Here is a 22,426-nt window from a genome sequence, read left to right on the forward strand (position 1 = left end):
TGTGTGTGTTTGTGTGTGTGTGTGCGTGTGTGTTGATTTTGTTTTGTCTAGTTTCCACAAACCGCTGAGACAATCAGAATCCAACCGCAGCCGATGGTTATTTAGGATTTGGATTTGTTATTGTCGGTTTCTCATCACAGGCGCTTACTTAACCCATTTGGTTGAACATTGAGCTCCTGTTAGGAGTTAAAACTCATAGGCACCCTCCCTCCCTCCAAACAAACCAAAAAAAAAACCCCAACCAAACAAACACACACACCAAACAACAACAAAAAACAAAAAAAGAACAAAAAACCTCACCAAAACAACCTGAATTTGTGGTATGACTATGTACCTTTAAAAGTCTTGGCGGTTTCCGTGGACTGTTAGGTCCCCTTCCCCACATCACCCCTGCTCCTCCCAATCCCAGTATAGTATACCCTCTCCTCTGGATCCTTAGATGATTATTCCTGTAGATCACATCACTGATGACATCAGGTTAAACCCAAATATGTTGATGTAAGAATAAACCATTAGTTGAGTGCACATTGGCTATTACTTTTTAGGTGGTTTTTTTTGTGTACGTGAGAAGTTGCCTGGTCAAGTTTTGGGGAACTGCTTCTTTCATTAACCAGCTTTGCAAATAGGAGTCCCAACAGAATGAAACTGCCATCACAAGCGTTGGTTGCAACACACACACACACACACACACACAAACCACTGTACAAATGCTTGTGGAAGACCTAAAAAGTAACCGAGGATGCTTTAGTGTTAATAATTTCATTTTTCATTATTACTCATTTTCTTTTCTTTCTTTCTTTCTTTATTTTTTTTTTTTATCAGACTTTCTACCCCAACTCTCTCAAATGAAGCTATTAACTTAAAAGTTGCTTTTCTTTTCCACTCATGGTCTGAGCTTCATGGAAGACTGTGATGGAGTTCTCAGTGTTTTGGCCCATTGTTTGATTATTAGGAATTATTTCCCCTAAAATTACTTACCATGACCCACCAACTGATGTGGAACATGAAAATCTATTTGAAATGACTGTTTCTACCTTGACCTCAGTTCAGTGTCAGAAATCTGAACAAAATATGCTAGAATAATTTACACTCAATTCTTTCAAATAAGTTTGATTAAATCTAATGAAACCTTGGAAACCTTGCATGAAAATATCACTCAAAAGAGTTCTGATCTGAAAACTGAGTGATCATGACAGATGGTCCAAGTCAGTGGGGATGATGTGCCACACTCTTTGAAATGTCTGATGGGGTAAAGCAAGTGACCATCCAGTATGAGTATGTGGTAAGTTCATTCATAATGAATAGACTAGAGTTACATTGTTTCCTGCATATCTTGATATATAGAGAAACAGCTTTCTTCTTCATGGGCTGCAACTCCTATGTTCAATCATATTTATCTATGTGGAGTACAAAACTTTTTTTTCACCCCTCCATTTAGCCAGCCATACATATTTGACTCACTTGTGTAAACAAAGTGAGTCTATGTTTTAACCCGGTGTTCGGTTGTCTGTGTGTGTGTGTGTGTGTGTGGTAAACTTTAACATTGACATTTTCTCTGCAATTACTTTGTCAGTTGACACCAAATTAGGCATAAAAATAGGAAAAATTCAGTTCTTTCCAGTCATCTTGTTTAAAACAATATTGTGCCTCTGGGATGGGCACAAAAAAAAAAAAAAAAAAAAAAAAAGAAGCCTAATTATATGCAAACTGCATTTACTGTTATATTTATATTTTTTGTATTCTCTAAACTTGCCACTTTGATCTGATATTCTGACCCAACAACAAGAGCAGTCATTATTATCATTTTTTGTTCAAATAGGAACTTCTTTTGCTAAGCATAGAAGTTTTATTTATTTTGCAAATGTTTTGGTGCAGATAGTGAAAAAGGGAAATTACTCTGTAATTAATGCTAGGGGACTTTAATTTGCTTTAAACTGATTTTTCTCATCTTAAACATTACATTTTGAAATTATACTCAATACATAAAAAGCTTGTGTGTTTTACTCTCAGTCACAAGTGAGTCTTGAAGGCCTTGCCTCTCTTGTTCTTTTCTTTTTTTGCTGGGATTGAAATGCGGGAAATGTTCGTGTTTCTATAATGCACTGAATGTCGACAAACTTAATGAAATATTTAGCATGTGTCATTGAAGAGGTTTCAGGTCACTTCTGGGTCTGTACATAATTCTTCTGGGTCTGTACATAATTATACTGACCTGGTAGATAGGAAAAATCTCCATCCTTAACTCACCAGATTCTGTTAGGATTAAAATCCAGGACCCCCAAATAGTTTTAATCAAAAGTCCAAAGCTCCAGCCACCAGGCAATTGAACATGTGGAGAAACAGCTCCCAACATTGCAGACCCCTGCATTATATGCTCTGTCTCAGGGGGATGTAAGTCATATTAAGGGAACCAGTCCCCCAGTCTTAAATTGGCAAAACTGTTTCCAGCAATCCTGATTTGACATATGCAGTGGAGCAGGAAAAAAAAGTTCAGTGTTTAAAGACAATCATATCATTCTCACCGTTTATGTACTGTTGAGCACCTCATTCTGTCAGTCTCTGGTAATAAAACCCTTTGCTATGTTCTATAGATTCTGAATTGTGTGTGTGCATGCTTGTGTACAAAAAAGCATGTGTGCAGATAAATTCATTGTTACAAATGTATTTTTAGATTTTAGAAACTTGATCAGTTTATATCAAATATGTTGCCACAGAAGCTTATGCATGGGTGTGGTTTCACAGAGATAATGAATAAAAAGAAACATGTCCCCTGTGTCTGCTTGACCCTCAAACTACTCAAAGAGTGCGTCTCTTACTCCTGGCACTTTAGAACTCAAGTGCAATTTGATACAAGTTAAAAAGCAATTTCAACCATTCTGTACTTAAGATCAGTAACTTTGAACAACTGACAGAGAAAATACACGCAAATACACACACACACTCACTTTACACAAGCCACACTCACTTGGCAAGTCAAATATGACACAACTCTGTGTGAGAGTTTAATTAAACCAAGAAAAAAAAATCATTATAAAAGAAGCTATTTTGTTGATAAACTACAACTTTGTCATAACACACTGTCAACTGTAAAGGCAATATAAGGGCTTTTCAGTAAGTTTTGAGATGAGAAATAACTTTTGAAGTGACAAAAGAAATTATCAATCATGATAATTAACACTTTTGTCATAGCATTCACATGTTTTTTCAAGAACATCCAGTTGTTGAATTCTAAACTGCATGAAAAAATCTGCGGCCATGGGGACTGTGCTTCTCAAGCCAACACTGAACTGAGCTGACATGATTTTCAAGCAATGATTCTGTACAACTTTTACAAAGGCGTGTCTCTGGAAGAAAGCCTTTCGAGTTTGTGTTTTACGGAAACAGTTTTCTTCCAGGAGCACAGTTTTCAGGTGGTATGAAGAATTTTGGCTCAGAAGACTGCACTAGTTTGCTTGCCAGTATGTTCTCAGAAAGCCACATCTCAGAACGTTTTGAACCGCACTTGTATCGGGCTAATTCTGTTGTTAGTCATGCCATGAAGATCATAGTGATCACTGATATGTACCTAATATCAGTAATAGCAATTCAACTGAGTAAAATTTTGCCATGAACAGTGTTATTTTCTGGCTGCTCTTGCAATAACTACTGATAAACAGCCTAATACATGATTCTTCCAGTTTATAAATAATAACATCCATAAATTTGTAGATGTGTCAACAATGAACTGGACACATGCATTCTGCATCAGAACATGACTGATGCAGAAAATGTATGATGTATTTGTCAGAGTGACTGCAAGCCTTACAAATAAACATATTGATATATCAATAGCACTGATGTAATCCTGGCTATCTTCACACAAAGCAAACTTTCAACATACTCACTCACAGATCATATCCACACACACACACACACACTTACTGGATGATGCCCATTAATGCAAACAAAGCACATAACTCTTAGTCTTAAGCTGAATTAGTCATTTTGTAAAACTGATTTCTTCCTGCTTTTGTTTAATATTTCTTTATTCTGTCTTGGGTCTTTTTTGTATTTGTAAGCATTAATGTGCATGCTCATGTTTAATTCAGACATTCTCTTGCAAACAGTGACAACACCATTTAAGCAATTCTTTTTTGTCAACTCATAGTAATTCATCTGTAATTTCTTCTACTTTCTCTCTGATAACCTTAACAAATAACAAATGTAAGCTAAGCATGCCCACACACAGTTTTCATTTTTTTGACGATTTGACAGTTGGAATCAAAAACTTTCACACACAGTCTAAGCAGGTGCAGTAGCTTTTGGAAGTTCAGATGATGAATCCACTTCTTCCAAAGACTTCACAATTTCTTGTAATCCATCTCTTCGTGATGTGAGTGGCATTGTGGGACTCCTCCAAAAATGAATGTCGTTTCCGTAGGCTGTGTACCGTTTACCTCCTTCAGAGCCCAACAAGGCTCTCAGGGCCATGTTGCGCTGCAACTGTTTATTGTAAAATTCAACTCCACCCTCTGCATATTCCAGGCCTAACTTAGCTGCTTGTTTGTCCACTTTTCTATCTCTGAACCAGTTGTAGCTGTCGGAGGCAAAGCAGTACACAGTAGCCCCCATACCTGCAAAGAAACTGTAGATAACTACTCTAGAAGCTGTGGGCAGCCGACGTGAAAGGCCATACACTGTGTTGACTGCAGCTCCCAACCAGTATGCTGAAAAGCAAGAAACTCCCATCAGTCCAGCTTTAACGTACATGTGAAAAGTGTGAACATAGAACAGGTCACGAGCAATGGCAAACTGACGTGCCTTTTCACTGAGGACAAGAGAATCCAGCAGCTGTTTCCCTGTTGCAGAATCCCAGTCAATGTGCGTGTTGTTCAAGGTGATCTTTTCCTTCTCCACATCTAAGACGCTCCTGTACTTGAAGTTGACAGGTATTCCAACGATGGCACCCTGCCGGGTAAAGGTAGAACCTCTGTGAATGATGTCCTGGCCATATGCTGTGAACAGTTCCACACCTGCCTCGCTGGCTGCATCCCACAACACTTTGTCAAACATCTGGTGGAAAAAATGCGAAGGATTCAGATTAAGAAAGCAGCAAAACAAAGATGGTCATGCTAATATACGTATGTTTTGCAATTTCATGTGACACAATGCATTTGACCTTCACATAAGGCTATAAGCCTATATGCAAAATTTAAAAAGTGAGACTTTAACATTAGTTTTCTCCCATGAGAATAGCAAAAAAAAACAACCACCAACCAAACAAAACAACAACAACAAAACCAGCATAAACAAATAAAAACCCACTAATAATGTAACAGGCATAGGCTAGAAAGTATAAGAAAGAAGAAAAACAGTTTGTAAATGCACACTAGCGTACGCAGATGTTTGACCAAACTCTGCTTTGGACCAGTCCAGTTTCAACAGCAATGCATTCCATGGTTCTCATTCAATCGATCTGAGTGTTCAATTCTATCAGTCCTAAATATCAATTGCTCAGATTTCCAAAATTTCCATTAACAGTTACCTATTAGTACTAGCAAAGATATTGCATTCATTAAAATTTACAACTGAACAGAACTAAAATGCCTAGTTGTCCAGAAGGGCCTATTTCTCCAAACTCAGAAACTTACTGTCTATGATTACTGTATCAAATGACCTTGTGAATTGAGACACTAAAGTACTGTTCATTACAGGGTGACATAGGATGACAGACACAGTTTTCAAGATAGTCACAGAATACTGGCATAAGAATCAATAATAGTGGGAAATAAATGGCAAGGTATGAAATTGTTTAAAAAAGAAAAAGAAAAAAAAAGCATCAACAAAAATAGGAAACTTTTTTTTTTTTAAACCATCATATGAAAAATACACAACTGTATGAAAGTGTGACAATCCCAGTGATTACATTTTCCCCATGCTCATTTCCAACTGGACTACTCATGTTATTCCAAAAATCAAATGAGCAATGACCCTCTTGTGGTGATGGGTGATGATTCATGTTCCCCCACAAATTCCTCTCTCTCTCTAATAACACAGAGCTTGAGGAAAAAACAACAGAAAGCAGTCAAATTTGTTCAAGTTCATGCTTGATCCCATAAAGTGTGTCACACTGAGCTTTAAAATTCAACTGTGAGAATTTACCCTGAGGCCACTGATGAAAATTTTTCATACCAAGAGCCATTTTAAGCACCCATTAGCTGAACTGACAGCTCATCCAACTGACTGACTGCTCTGCTTGTAAACATAATTGGCAAAAAAAATTAAGAATACAGGTTGGAGTGTGGGCTGTAAGCAGACACTCGGGAGTTACAAAATGCTGAATGCATAAAGGGATAAATAAGTTTAAGTAGATGGAATGTTGTGTTCTTACCTTGAGCGATAAATGGCAGACTAAAAATGCCTTTGATGCTGTTAGTTTGCAACATGTTCCCCAAACGTCTCCAAAACACAATAAAAACATTTTCTACATAATATCTTTCCTGAATATGACCCCAAATAAAAGGAAAGGAAACATCTTCAAAACAACAACAAAGCCTGAAACCAGGAACAAAGAGATTTAATAATCTCATGGATGCTACTAATAGTCCTGTTAGGCTTTTTTATGTGTAAAATATATGATTTATAACACACAGAGAGAGGGAAAAATAAGAAAAGTTCTGATACATTACTTCACTGACCACACAGATAAAATTTCATTTGTGATACATTACTTCACTGACCACACAGATAAAATTTCATTTGTATATACATACCCCCCTTCCTGCCCCAACCCCCTTTCCCATAGAAATGATTCCAAGCTTTGTTTATTGTCAAAGAGTAAGGACAACTTTCCTACTATAAAATGTTCACAATGCTTCAATGTTGTGAAAAAAGAGAGAGAGAAAAAAAAAACAACGCAAAAAAAACCCCAAGCCTTTTGAGGTGTAGTGTATATTGATTTGTCTGAACGGAGTTATGCCTCCTTGAGAAAATGTACTGAAAATTTTAATTCTTAGATTTTATCCACAAGTTATTCGTCACTTTCTCTGTGATGTGGACAGCTGCATTGTTTCATAATTGCTCAAAGCTGTAATTCCTTTAATCAAGCAACAAATCCACTTCTAATTGATATAAATTATATATAAATGATGTACAACAGTATTGTACATAATGTTTGATTTCATACCCTTTTGTCATTTCACTACAAGATTATTTTCACACATAAGAATTTAAAATACAAAATTTGAAGACTTTAAATAACAGACAATAATGTACAAGTGTTAAATTAACATAAATAATTGTACGACAAAATACGATCACCAATCACATAAATGGTCCCATGTGAACAAATGCTCCCCTCCTGATATTTTACTAAATTATCCAGCAGTTCTATTTCACATGTCATGCAAAGTGTTTTGAACTTTTGCATACCTGTTGTGCTAAGCGTTTTGAATCTTCATCGACTGGCTCTGGTTTTCCATCTCTGTACATCTGCAGCACATTCTTACTGCGACGGATTCCCCAAACATGAGGGTAGAGGATGAGTGCACCCAGACCAACTGTGCCCACTCCTGCCACAAACTGCATGTTTTTTTGTAGTCCTCTCCATGCTTCTCGTAAGTGAGACTGCACACATTTTGTCAACAAACAATTATGCTTTGCTTGTTACTGCATTGAAAAAAAAGTATACACTTGTAATCTTAAAATTTCATTTTGGAATAACAAGCTTTCAAAAATGTGCGAACTTTCAAAATGTACATCAGTAGTCATATTAATTATTGTAGAACATTATTCTAAAGATTTTTTATCAATGTCCTCTGAATAAATGTGTGTGTGTGTGTGTGTGTGTGTGTGAGAGAGAGAGAGAGAGAGAGAGAGAGAGAGAAGAGAGAGAGAGAGAGAGCAAACCAAAGAAAATCAAAATATTATTCAGAAACATTTGAAATAGGGACTATGGCTTCTTCTTTCATACAACACATAATCAGAGCATCTTTCAATTATTGTCTTATCGATTGAATCTGGAGTGCTTGTCTACTTTAAGAGGATATCTTTGGATGGTGCCAATATAACACAGCCTGAGACTGAAGATTTAAAAAAAATTTTTTTTTTCTTTTATGTGTACAAGATGTTTTCATGTCAGAAAAAAGGCACATTTATTGTTTCTTTAGAATATATACAATGTTTGTTAAATACCATCATGCCATCTGTACACACTCCAGAAATAGAATAAGGTCTGGAAAAAGAAAGTTCAATTTCATTGTCATGAGCAGCACACAAATCAATATTCAAAGACCTTTAAAAGCATGGTTGATATGTTAGCACGTTTGAACCTCTCTCTCTCTCTCTCTCTCTCTCACACACACACACACACGCACGCATGCACGCTCGCACGTACGTACGCACGCATGCACCCGTCCCATTTAATTTGAATGAAAATGGCAAATTTGTAAGTAGAGAGACTGAAGATAGAGAGTGTCATCGTGGCTTGTGGGTGGGGCAGCCTTAGGCTGTGCCTGGTCCTCAGTCGAGTACTGTAGGTACGGAGAAATCTCAGTTTCAGTTTTAAGGCAGAACTGCAAAACAAAATCCAAGCTGTGGAAATGAGATGCTATTGAGAGATCTTGGGCACCTCATATCTTGAACAAGTTCACCAGACCATCACTCAACATACTGGGCCACACGATGACCCACTGACCATCGTGAATAAACAGAAACTGAAATGGTATTGTCATACCACAAGATCAAACAGCCTTGCCAAAGTCATCCTCCGAGGAACGGCAGAAGGGAAGAAAAGAAGAGGCAGATAATGGAAAAAATGGCCTGACAACCATGTAGAATGGACAGGGCTGACATTTGCTGACAATGGCAATTTGCACACATGATTGTCCAGAATGGAGAAGGCAAGGTAGGAGTCAACATCACTGTGCCATGACGGTTCCCCACAGAGCTAAGGGACAAAGGCAAGCAAGGCAAGCAAGGCATGGCAATGTGCACAGACTGATCCGATATACACTACACAGCGTCCGCTGCTGGGAAAATGAGAGAGAGAGGGATGCAGTAAGGAAGACTGATGGCAGTGGAGCAGAAAGTATGATGCACACCCTGTCGCTTGGAGGAACTGATGTTGTCAGTCTTCATGAAATCTAAGACTTTACAGATGAGAGCTTTCTGCCTCTCGCCATGCCCGCAGCAGTGACCGCACGGAGGGTTCCAAAGGTTCACTGCTGGCTTCAGTTCTCGAGTAAAGTTATTGCCGTGCGCAACTCTTTTGTGTGACGACGTCATTGGATCTGTCTGATACCGCATACGGCAAAATATGTTACTAAGGTCAACATATCTGAACATTTCGGAGACTCGAGTTTTTGTTGGTTTTGCTTTTTCATATAGAAGGGTGACAATGTATCATACTGAAATCAAAGTAACGACATCACAACAGCTAGTCTATCATAGGTGTTTAAAAGTCATCAATACCATTTTGCTTTATCTGATACCACTTGCATCAACTCTTCAACTCTCGGTCTCCTTTCCTTTCAAGAGCGCAGCCATGTCATGTTCCCCATTTTCCGGATCCGGTGTTATTCCTAATATGGGAAGCTTCGTAATTGTTCGTGTAATCAGATCAAATCCGAAAGCAGTCGGACAACACAGGAAGAGACACGGACATGAGATCATCGTCTCGGCAGGTGTCCCAATGGATTTTAAACCCCATTTTTACACTGGACGACTGTTTCGAGCATTGAAATATTGAATTTTACCGTCTTCTGCTGTTTGTGAAACAACTCGGGGATGGCAGCATTCTTTAGGTTCCTGAGCAAGCGACGTTCTCGTCGCACCCAGCACAGGACTGAAATAGGGCAAGCCCTCGACAAGAAAAAGAATGTGTTAACTTGTACAATAATGTTATTGGACGGCACGGACCTGACAGTGGACGTACCGGTATGTCACCGATATTTGTTTTATTTTATACGGTGTTTACCTTGCATTACTTTTTATGGCACAGAAGACACCCACAGATATGTCATCTATTGCATTTTTTATATTGTCATTTGTTATGAATACCTTAACCCTCCCCATGACAGGTGAAGCATGGTCTGTCATTAGACATGTTTAAACAGCTTATACACACTGACACAGTGACCAAAGATACAGAAAGTAGGTTGATGTGTCAATAGGTTGAGAGCAAAGCCACTTTTAGTTACAGAAGATTTGAAATAATTCTTGGAATTTTCCCAGGTCTCAGTGTACTGCTAGTCCTGAATACACCCTCGGAGGAAAAAAAGAAAGAAAAAACAAACAACCCCAAAACAAAACAGGTGTGGGGGAGGGGAAAGAAGTTATATGCGCAAATCTATAAGTGGCATGTTTTTTAATTCTGCCCCATACATTATACTATTGAAGATTCTTGGTTTCTTTGGGATTAAAACAGCCCAAATTAAATGTACCTTTTTCTGTTGTTGGCATACTTTGAAATGAATCCTTTTGTATGGTTTGGTTTGTTGATTAGTTGGTTTTATTTATACCATCATCCTTTGAAAAAAACACCCAGTAAACTTGGCCTGTATAAGTTGTAATGAATTGCCTTTTTCAAGTTTTTGTACACTATGGTCTGTATCTAACTCTTTTTCTGTGTGAAAAACACGTCCCAGCACCAAATATTTTAGACTGGAGCCTCCCAGTAACACGATTTGGCTGATGTCAAAACAACACAGTGGTCTTATCTCACTGATCGATTCCAGTCTGTCATTGTTGATCATTTCCAATCTGAACCTGTTAAAATCGAACATGGAGTCCCACAGGGATCTGTTTTAGGCCCAGTGCTCTTCACACTGTACACTGCTCCTCTCGCTGAAATTATCAACTGCCATAATATCAGGCATCATTCTTATGCTGATGACACTCAACTCCAGAAGAGTGATACCCCTGAAAAATTGTTGTCGCTATTGCAAGAAACATCCAACTGCTTCCTGGACATTCAAAACTGGATGACTCAAAATAAGTTACAATTGAACGCAGACAAAACTGAAGCAATGATCATAGGAACTAAACAAAAACTGTCTTCCATCACAATTGACACAATCAAACTTGGCAGTACATCCATCCCTCTTTCCACGTCAGTCAGGAACCTTGGTGTTGTCCTTGACAATACACTGTCCATGCAAAAATTTATCAGTCAGACATGTCAGTCCTGCTACTGTCAACTGCGGCACATCAGTGCCGTCCGGAAATATCTGTCCACTGACGCAACATCAAGACTTGTCGTTTCTCTCATTCCCTCTCGCCTCGACTACTGTAGCTCTCTATTGTCTGGTTTGCCTGCTTCATCCATTCAGTCCCTTCAGCGCATACAAAACTCTGCTGCCCGACTCGTCCTCAGAAAGAAAAGATCTGAGCACATCACTCCTCTTTTGCAACATCTCCACTGGCTCCCTGTCTCACACCGAATAAAGTACAAGATCAGCACTCTATGTTATAGATGCATTCACAAAACTGCCTCTTCCTGTCTCTGCGGCTGCCTTCACCTCTACACTCCATCTCGCTCACTACGATCGGCTTCGGATCAACTCTGTTTACGCATACTCAGATTCAAACACTCGACTGTTGGCTGCCGTTCTTTCTCTGTCTCTGGACCTTGCGATTGGAACGAACTTCCTCTTTCGCTTTGTCAAGTCTCCACACTCAGCTCTTTCAAGTCTGGCCTTAAAACCCACCTCTTCCCAAAATAGCCTCCCTTGCCTGCCCTTCCTTGTCTTTAGTTTCTACAGTTTTAGAGTTATGCATGCGTGTGAATGACTGGTGCGAAAGCGCTTTGATTTGTCTCTGCACAAGATTCAGCGCTATATAAATACCATTATTATTATTATTAGTGTAAACTCAGTCGAAAGGGGAAGGTTTATCAATTAAGAAGTTTTCCTAATGCATGGGAAAGTTGGTTGTGGCTGTCAATTTTTGTTAAAATGTGAAAAATGGTCCGTTTTGCGTGTCCTCTCAACATTGACTTAAGTCACCTATAGCAGTGAACTGACTGGTCAACTAAACGTCTAAGTCCCCTATGACCGGTGAAAGAGATTTATTCCACTGTTTAGGGTTTAAAACCACTTCCTTCTTGTAATTGTACAGTTTTAATTTTTTTTTTATTTTAAGATTTGATATTATTTTTGTTTTGCTGAATGAAAGCATCATAAGATCTGTGTAATCATTGCAACATCCAATGAACCACAGTGTAAAGTTTTAATGGGGATGATTTATAATGCTACAACACCATCTAAAAAGTAGTTGTGAGTGTGAAAAAACAATTTATGTTGGACCTTAAATATTCTAGTCTATAGATACAAATTAAAAAAAAAAAGATTATTATTTTCTGTATCTTTGTAGATGGTACAAGTCCAATTCATGGTTATTTTTTCAGTGTTTTTCCTGAAGATGAACTGACTCATGCAGAAGTGTTTTTTTTTTTTTTAACTGGTGAAGGTTGAATTTCATAAAATGTGTAATTTGGATTGTAATCTGCAAACAGGTAATTTCAGTAAATCTCAGAAATTTAACTGGAGTTGAATTTGTTGGGGCAGAAAGGTTCTTTTCTTTGTTCAGCTTCTGTTTTTTTTTTTTTTTTCTTTTAAAATTTGCATACAGTCTTTTGATACTTTATAAACAGTGGGCATAGTCTGTGTGAGTAAAACAAAGCTTGTATTATCCACATAGATAATGCTTTTGGTCAGTATTATTATATAGATATCTGCAGACCAGTCACTGTTGTCTTCTGAGCTATACAAAATCTATATTTAGAATTATGTCACAATGAGTCATTATTTTCCCTCAGTGTCATCACGTTTAATTATGTCATTGATTGATTTCTCAGCATTTGGCCCAAACTTGCTTGAGTACCTGATTTTATTGATACTTTAAATAAAAAGTAAAATAATTAATAGACTGACTTTTGTATAGCTATTATAGTAAATTCCATTATTTCAGTTAGAAATGTCTTGCTTCACAAAATATTCTGGTCCAGTTGAAATAGTAAAGTTCTTAACAGATCAGGTGCTGTAAAAGAAAATGTACTGGTATTCTTACATTGCAAACATTTATTTTACTTTTAGTTTTTATCTTCCATCATTGTTCATTGACACACTCTGTGGTCTTGTTAGTCACTCTTCAAATACTATGGATCTGTACGTTTTGATCTGTTACTCTGTAAAAGTTGTTCATTTATTGCCTAAATCACATTTACAGTCCTTAGTATTTGAAGAGTGACTAACAAGACCACAGAGTGAGGGAAAGGTTACAATGCCGTTGTGACTGAGACCCCTTCTTCTGACAATCAAACAAAACCAATGCTAATATTGTTTTTGCAGTTTGCTTCTTTCACTGACAGTACCTTGTCCTCTGTTTTGGTTTTTCATGTACCTTTTTTTCATTTCTTTCTCTCTTTCTTTCTCTCTTTCCTTCTTTCTTTCTTTTTGTGCAGTGAATAGACTTTTCATTTAGATTTTAGATCGCTAAATGTCTAAAGTTTCAATGTATTGGTGACTGGTGTATCATGAGTGGTTTAGCAGAAACTGTTTACTGCCGTCACAGTGGGAACACACCTGGTAAATTTATCTACTCTTTTCCACTTGGCATGTCAGGTCAACTCTTGAGAGTGGAAGAAAAGACATACTGAAAAACAATATTAGCATTGGTTTTGTTTGATTGTCAGAAGAAGGGGTCTCAGTCACAACGGCATTGTAACCTTTCCCTCAAGTATTTTGTGACCTTCTAGTTCCACTCAGCTGAATGGGCTGTCACCTTGAGTCCCCAGCTGTCTGTCAGATTACCTCGCAGTCCTGATGGGGCAATTTATTATGGGCCAGTTATTTTGTGGTTAGATCTCCCTCAGATAAAGGTCTGGAGTGTCACAGTACATTCCAAAGCTTTTTTTTTTCACACCCTTCTCTGTGGATGGAAACAGTTCCTTACTGTGGCTGAGTGAGTGAGTGAGTGAGTGTGTGTGTGTGTGTGTGTGTGTGTGTGTGCGTGCGTGCGTGTGTGTGTGTGTGTGTACATAGATATATTTGTGTATGTGGGTGGGTGGCTAGGTGATATGTTATTTTCTCTTACATGTTTGTGCAAGTGCATAATACATAAAAAAGCCCATACATATGTGTTTGTACATATATAGATATAAAATGCATACATCATTGTGTGCACACAAAAAGTCACATGTGTGACCCACTTATTGTTACAAATTTTATAAATCAAGCATATTGTAATTTTTTTTGTACACATGAAAACCCCCCACAAAAAAACAAACATTACATTTTTGTTTGTTTGGTCCCATGACTGAATTTTTTTGTTATGTACTGGAACAAATTAGCTGACGTTAATCTGATGTAGCATGTGGAACTGAGTGGATATTTTTCTTCTGCACAGTATTGTTGTCACGACACCACCACACACTGTTGGCAGCTGTGAAGGAAAGTTCATGAACAGGGGCTAATGAGCACACTGATATGCGTAGTCATGACCTGTGGTTTGGTCCATGTTGACAACAGCTACAGTTGCCAGGTCAGACAGGGCAAAATCTGTGAATGGAAAAGTTGACACCTTTTGGACTTGATCTAGGCAGCATACATACATTTGTCTGTGCATATGAAGCCTCCAGTGGCATGTTTTTTGGACCATTCATAATATTCACTTGTTTACTTTTCATGCAAGAGTTGATCACCGCAGTCTTGATGTTTTCTCACAAGCTGATGATCGACATGGCAACAAATGAATAATATAACCAGCTTTGTTCTGGTTTTTGACTGCAGGAAAAAGTATGCAGTCTTCTGAGTTTTGTCAAATTAATAATTCACCACAGTAAACGTAAACACTTCATATTCACCAGTACTTCCACACAGAAAGGTTAAAGCACACAGTTTTGTATTTTGTTTGTTGTGAATTATAAACTGTAGTCTTTTTTTTTCTTTGTTTACAGTTTGTTTGCTTTTTCTTCCCTAGACCTTCCACAAATGTATAGAAAGGTTAAAGCACATGGTTTTGTGTTATGTTTGTTGTTAGAACTTTTAAACTGCAAGCTGTGTTTTGTGGTTTGTTTGCCTTTAAAAAAATATTTTTGTCCCCAATGCCTTCCACATAGAAAGGTTAAAGCACACAGTTTTGTGTGTTGTTTGCTAGAAATAAATTGTAGTATTTTTTGTTTGTTCTTTCAGAAAAAGTCTCATGGGAATGTGCTGTTGGAACAAGTCTTCTATCACTTGGACCTTGTGGAGAAGGATTATTTCGGACTGCAGTACACAGATCCCTACAATGTCAATGTCAGTCATAGCACTTCATTTGTTTCAGTTGTATATGATTAAAGGAATTTTAGAATTCATATTACATTATATAGACATTATTGTAATAGACTTTAGTTGTTTGATTGTCAGAAATCAACATGATAATTGTACAGAATGATTAATGAAACCTTGAAAATGGGACAGAATTACACTTTCTGTGTTACACATGCATAAATGATACACAAGACAAGACACATGATACCCCCCTCCCTTCTCATACCCCCATACCTGTTTTATTAATATACATTATAAACAGATTTGTTTGGCAGTTTGTAATATGATTATATTTCTAGAACTACCGTTCCATGTAATCTTCTTCTCACTGCTTTGTTTGTTCACTGCAAATGTGATTTAGAGACAAGCATTTAAAATCATTTCAACACTTGCATACATGCAGTGGATGTGTGGAGAATGCGTGAGGGATTGGACATGGTTGGGGTGTGTGTGTGTGTGGGGGGGGGGGGGTTGTATTTAGAAAAACTATGTAACTGGACAAAGCAGTTTGCATTTCATATAGATCTAGACATTTGCACCTTTTTTCAGTCAGCATTGGGGAGGGCAATGCATTTGTGCATTCTATTTTCTTCCGGAGTTTCCACTTTGTTGTAGCTTTTGTATTAAGTGTCATGGTTGTAGAGTAAGTAAGGACTTCACTTGAGTGGTATATTTTTGAACGTTTGTTAGATGTCTTGAAAATATTGATTTTGGCATTAAAACTGCACTGTTGTCTTGAACACATGTATCACATTCTATCACAGCTTTTGTATTTTATTTTTATTTTTATTTTATTTTTCAGCATTGGTTGGATATAACTAAGCAGGTCAGGAAGCAGGTGAAAAGTGAGTACATGCAGACCTTTGTCACTTGTAATTAATGGCTGAACTGAGCTGAGTTGTTCAGCTTTACTGCTATTGTTGTTGTGTGGTAACGCCTGATGTTTTGGTGTCTGTGTTGTGCTAGTCACACAGTGTCTGCCAACCAGTCTGTTTTCTTCGTGATATCAGGTGTGTGCTTCACGATGTCAGGTGTGTGCTTCACGATGTCAGGTGTGTGCTTCACGTTGTCAGGTGTGTGCTTCATGATGTCAGGTGTGTGCTTCATGATGTCAGGTGTTCATGATGTCAGGTGTGTGCTTCATGATGTCAGGTGTGTGCTTCATGATGTCAGGTGTTCATGATGTCAGGTGTGTGCTTCATGATGTCAGGTGTGTGCTTCATGATGTCAGGTGTGTGTTGTTGCTTCATGATGTCAGGTGTGCGCTTCATGACATCAGGTGTGTGCTTCACGATGTCAGGTGTGTGTTGTTGCTTCATGATGTCAGGTGTGTGCTTCACGAAGTCAGGTGTGTGCTTCATGATGTCAGGTGTGTGTTGTTGCTTCATGATGTCAAGTGTGTGCTTCATGATGTCAGGTGTGTGCTTCATGATGTCAGGTGTGTGTTGTTGCTTCATGATGTCAGGTGTGTGCTTCACGATGTCAGGTGTGTGCTTCATGATGTCAGGTGTGTGCTTCATGATGTCAGGTGTGTTCTTCATGCCAGGTGTGTGCTTCATGAAGTCAATGTCAGGGGTGTGCTTCGTGATGTCAATGTCAGATGTGTGTTTTGTGTTGTCAGGTGTGTGCTTCATGATTGTCAGGTGTGTGTTGTTGCTTCATGATGTCAGGTGTGTGTGTTGTTCATGATGTCAGATGTGTGCTTCATGATGTCAGGTGTGTGCTTCATGATGTCAGGTGTGTGTTGTTGCTTCATGATGTCAAGTGTGTGCTTCATGATGTCAGGTGTGTGCTTCATGATGTCAGGTGTGTGTTGTTGCTTCATGATGTCAGGTGTGTGCTTCATGATGTCAGGTGTGTGTTGTTGCTTCATGATGTCAAGTGTGTGTTGTTGCTTCATGATGTCAGATGTGTGTGTTGTTTCTTCATGATGTCAGTTGTGTGTTGTTGCTTCATGATGTCAGGTATGTGGTTCATGATGTGAGGTGTGTCTTGTTGCTTCATGATGTCAGGTGTGTGCTTCATGATGTCAGTTGTGAGCTGTTGCTTCATGATGTCAGGTGTGTGCTTCATGATGTCAGGTGTGTGCTTCATGATGTCAGGTGTGTGTTGTTGCTTTGTGATGTCAGGTATGTGCTTCATGATGTCAGGTGTGTGCTTCATGATGTCAGGTGTGTGTTGTTGCTTCATGATGTCAGGTGTGTGCTTCATGATGTCAGGTGTGTGCTTCATGATCTCAGGTGTGTGCTTCATGATGTCAGTTGTGAGTTGTTGCTTCATGATATCAGGTGTGTGTGCTTCATGATGTCAGGTGTGTGCTTCATGATGTCAGGTGTGTGTTGTTGCTTCGTGATGTCAGGTGTGTGCTACGTGATGTCAGGTGTGTGCTTCATGTCAGGTGTGTGTTGTTACTTCGTGATGTCAGGTGTGTGTTGTTACTTCATGCGTGTTTCATGTCGTCAGGTGCGTTTAGTTATCTCACATATACTCTGACTCATGCTTATATGCATAGACACATGCATGCACATTTGCACGTGTGCACAGGTGTTCAACTGTCAGTCAATGACTCAGTCAAGCAAGCATGAAAACATGGTGAATCATGAGGTGTGATGTACTTGTTTTTTTGTGCTATTATATTGTAAATAGTTCATGTAATTCTAAAAATATATATTTGTAATTTGCATACATACATTTGTGCATTGCCTGTGAGAAAGAGTGAAGGAGTGTGTGTGTGTGTGTGTGTGTGTGTGCGCTTGGTGATGTGTGTGTGTGTGCGATGTGTATGTTTGTCTGTGTGTGTCTGTGTGTGAGTGATGTGTGTGTTTGTGAGACAGAGAGAGAGAAAGAGAGAGTGAATTCAAGCTCCATGTTTCTGAGACAAGATTTTGAAAAGCAGTTGGTTTGATTAATTTGTGACGGGCGCAATAGCCGAGTGGTTAAAGCGTTGGACTGTCAATTTGAGGGTCCTGGGTTCGAATCACGGTGATGGCGCCTGGTGGGTAAAGGGTGGAGATTTTTACGATCTCCCAGGTCAACATATGTGCAGACCTGCTAGTGCCTGAACCCCCTTCGTGTGTATATGCAAGCAGAAGATCAAATACGCACGTTAAAGATCCTGTAATCCATGTTAGCGTTCGGTGGGTTATGGAAACAAGAACACACCCAGCATGCACACCCCCAAAAACGGAGTATGGCTGCCTACATGGTGGGGTAAAAACGGTCATACACGTAAAAGCCCACTCGTGTACATACGAGTGAACGCAGAAGAAGAAGATTAATTTGTGCTTCTGATGGGTGAATTCATAATAGATGGTTAGAGTGATTCTTTCTTGAAACATATTTTGGTCATTGTTGACCACTTAAAACATTTTTTTTTTAAGATCTTAATCAGCAGAAGCCAGAGACTAAGAATTCATTTTATTGTTGTTGTTTTTTTGTGCATGTGAGTGCATGCACTCATGCACACACACACACACGCACACGCACACGCACACACACACACAAAGAAAAAAGAAGAAATTATTTTTCAGTGGAAGTGTTATTTCGTTGGTTTATTATTATTATTATTATTTTTTTTACAATTTAGCTTACTTCAAATGTCATGCTGGATCACTGCATTTGATTCGGTACTGTACTGTGATAGGAACAGTTTGACACCATTGTCCTGTGAGAAATATTTTCTGGGTTCCATGTGACCCTACATGCATGCAGCAGCCAGTTGTGCCTGTCACAATAGTGCTTCAGTCATTGATTAGGATACATGTTGAACTGCTCCCTTAAATGGCACATTATGTAAATATGTTGTGAATGGTATTTGATGGTGACAGTCTATGGATATTTTATTTCTAGGTTTTAGTAAAGCGGTGCATATTTTTGATGATTTTATCTTTGTTTTTATTATAGTTTACATAGTTCATCAGTGCATATTTTATGCATTTAATATCTATAACTTTGGGCTCTGGGCTTTCAGTTATTTAAACTAAAGTTAAAGCAGAGATGTTGCATGAATTACCAAAAATTTATTGTATTTTGATTAGATAGATTTCTCTTCAGATTCCTTTCCTCCATACATTATTTATGTTATCATCAACTTGAATCAGAAATAAGCCCCAAAAGCAAAAGTAGTTTTAAGACAGTTTTTATTTTATTTTATATTGTTGATGCATACTCAAAGCAACGTTTAGTACACTATATTGTTGTTGCATACTCACACCAATGTTTGGTACACCCAACATGAAGAACGTGAAAAGAAAAGCAAAAGAAAAAAAGAACCATGAGAAAGGAAGAATTCTCATCTTCTGAGGCTGTGAAGACCACTGCATGCACATATTTTTTCTTTCTCTTCCCAGTGCATACACAGCAGTGTGCACCACAGACAGAGAGAGAGAGAGAGAGAGAGAGAGAGAGAGCAGATTGTCACTGGAGTAGGCAGCTTCCTTCTTCTCTGCTGATAGTGGTAGCACAACACAATACCTTCCAGTGGTGGTTGCACTACAGCCAAGGGTCCAAGGCAGAGCACAGTGGGTGATAAGGCTTTCACAATGGCTGAAGGAATCTGAGGAGGCAGAGAGAGAGAGGGGAGGTGGGAGAGGTGGGGGTGGGGGGGGGTATGGGAGGACCATGGGGGGGATTGACCTTGGGTGAGGGAGGAGGGAGAGATAAATAGATGGAGACACAGCACAGTCACCTGTGAGGAGGTGGGGGATAGGGAGGAAGGTGGGGGATAGGGAGGAAGGGAGGAGGAAGGTGGGCTTGGAGTGAGGGAGGAGAGGGGAGGTAGTGAGAGGAGGGAAGGAGAGAGGAGGAGAAAGAGAGGGAGGGAGAGAAAGAGAGCTTTTGAAGGAGACAGTGCTAATAATTGATTGACATAAATGATTTAGTGTGATCGCGTGTGTGTCCCTGGCCTGCCTTTCACTTTTTCTTTGTATATTTCTCTATCATGACTATGTGATTGGGAAAAAAGCCCACATCAGTTGGTCTGTACAGCTGTGTTTTGAATTATACATATACTTATGTGCCATTGTGACATTTACATTCACACTTTCAGGTGAGACGATAAACTGAGGTCCTGTGTGCAGCATGCATTTGGTGCACTGAAAAAGAACCCATGGCAACAAGTATTGTTGTCTGGCAAAATCATGTGGAAGTTATTCACTCTGATACGTACACAAACGTAAAATCCACGCATTCAAGGCTTGACAAAGCATGTTGGGATATGCTGCTGGTCAGGCATCTGCTAAGTGGATGTGATGTAGTGTGTGTATGGATTTGTCTGAACCCAGTGACGCCTCTTTGAGAAACTGAAACAGAAACAGACAAAATAAAAAGAGACAGGGACAGATGCATGTTACATGTTTACACACACACACATACACACACACACACACACACACACACACACACACACACACACACACACACAGAGGAGTGGGGATGGAGGTTCTGTTGAATGGTCGTCTTAAGTGTTTTTGTCAAGAGAGACAGAAAGAAAGGCAAGAGAGAGAGAGAGAGAGAGGATAACTTCACCTGACACATCAGGGCAAAGCCATTTTCAGGAGGGGGGGTGGGGGGGGGGGGGGCAGATAGATGGTGGGGGAAAACAGTGGTCTGTAGTAAGCCCACTGGTACACAAGCCACACAACCCAGTCAGTGGATGGGTGGGTGGGTAACAAAATATTTTATGCCCAGTGCATTGTGTACCATGCTGGCCTGCCAGTCTAGGGGTTTGTAGTTTGCTCTGGTGGTGGTGGTACTGTTTGCCTGTCATTCAGTCAGTCTGCTGGGTGGTAGGGGGAATTCCCCCAAGTTTGTTTTCTTTTTGGCTTAGGAAGTTTGTTTTAAATTATAAAGATGTACAGAGAGGAGGGGGAAGAGGGAAAGGGAGGGAGGGAGGGAGGTAGAGAGAGAATCCATGAGAGAGAGAGAGAGAGAGAGAGAGAGAAGGCCAAACCAAGTCAGTGGAAGTTATGCAGGTGTGTGCACTCACGCACGCACACACACACACACACACACACAGAGGTGTATGCTACACACATGCCTTCATGAATGATGAATACACTCACACGTACATGCAGACTCATTCGTTCATGCACAGATGCATGCAGCGACACACACGCGCGCGTGCACACACACACACACACACACACACATCCCATGTCCTCCCCCCTCCAGTACTCCATCCTCCTACACACACACACACACATGCACACCATACAGAATATTCTCCCACTTTCTCTCTGTGCACTGTACTGTTTGACATCAGAGTTCAGATATGCAACAGCTCTACACCACAGGACTGCAATGGCTTTGTGTCCTTCTGGATTACGTGTAATACCATGAAAAGAAAAGAGCTGTTGTAAAGTTCGCAGCCAACAATAGATAAAATGTTACAGTAAAGCTGCAGTGGAACTGATCCATAGTAACATAAGTGGGGGACATTCTGCAAAAGGTGCTATCTCTGTTGTTGATGGGGAAAATTCTTAAGATTCTTAAGTAGTGAAGAATCTTTTTCCACCAAGGCACTGTTGTCTTCTATTTGAGGTGGGGGGTTGGGGGGCGGGGGGGGGGGGGGGGGGGGGGGTCTCTCTGTCTGAGATTAGACCAGTACACTCAGATGAATAAGGAGACAGTGGTTGGTTGGACTGTGAGAGAGATAAAGAGATCTATGGATAAAGGCATACCTGTGTGAGTGGAAAAGAGACAGGGATATTGATATGTAAATTGAGGAGAGAAAGTGGTGGAACACAGACCAAGAAATGAAGAAAGTAAACTGAGAGGGGGTAAGAGGGAAGGGACAGAGAGAGAGAAAAAAAAGTGTGTAGATTATTTAGAAATGAAGTAAGGGAGGGAGGAAAGAAAGAATGAAAATGAAGATATTGAAAAAACAACAACAAAAAACAACAAGTTCTACATATCCTTTGAATCATGTTTTGTAAATTTTTTTAATTATGTTTATTAATGATATACATTGATGTGTGTTTGGGCAGGCATGCTGGTATTTGTTGAAAAGTAGGGAGTTAGGTAGGTGGATAGGTAGGTGGGTTTGTAGATAGGTAGGTAGAAGGTGGGTAGGTACACACACAGACAGACTTGTAACAATGACTAAGAGTAATTGAAAGTAACAATGAACCATAACA

At 39.3% G+C, this 22,426-nt stretch overlaps 2 protein-coding genes across 9 annotated transcripts in view; one reads left to right on the forward strand and one right to left on the reverse strand.

Annotated features, from left to right (window-relative positions):
* Positions 1-2,989: 2,989 nt before the first annotated feature.
* Positions 2,990-9,545, reverse strand: LOC143294362 (transmembrane protein 177-like). Its single transcript, XM_076605818.1, has 3 exons — positions 9,451-9,545; positions 7,411-7,605; positions 2,990-5,052 (listed from the first exon to the last, which is right to left on the reverse strand). The coding sequence occupies exons 1-3, from the start codon at positions 9,451-9,453 to the stop codon at positions 4,282-4,284; spliced, it is 969 nt and encodes a 322-aa protein (XP_076461933.1). The 5' UTR covers positions 9,454-9,545; the 3' UTR covers positions 2,990-4,281.
* Positions 9,546-9,622: 77 nt separating this feature from the next.
* The window catches only part of LOC143293855 (uncharacterized), a 57,156-nt gene continuing 44,352 nt past the window's right edge, over positions 9,623-22,426 (forward strand). For 7 of the 8 annotated variants that reach the window (XR_013056814.1, XM_076605146.1, XM_076605153.1 and 4 more), the window contains exons 1-3: positions 9,623-9,915; positions 15,171-15,275; positions 16,093-16,135. Coding sequence is in view for 7 of the 8 variants with exons in the window: in XM_076605146.1 (XP_076461261.1) it covers positions 9,766-9,915; positions 15,171-15,275; positions 16,093-16,135 (298 nt within the window). In the remaining variant the exon portion in view is untranslated. Of the gene's footprint in view, positions 9,916-14,049; positions 14,521-15,170; positions 15,276-16,092; positions 16,136-22,426 lie in introns of those variants that run through there. The other variant, XM_076605148.1, reaches the window with a different exon arrangement.

The sequence above is a fragment of the Babylonia areolata genome, chromosome 19 (genome assembly GCF_041734735.1).
Source record: "Babylonia areolata isolate BAREFJ2019XMU chromosome 19, ASM4173473v1, whole genome shotgun sequence".
NCBI classification, from domain to species: Eukaryota; Metazoa; Mollusca; class Gastropoda; order Neogastropoda; family Buccinidae; genus Babylonia; species Babylonia areolata.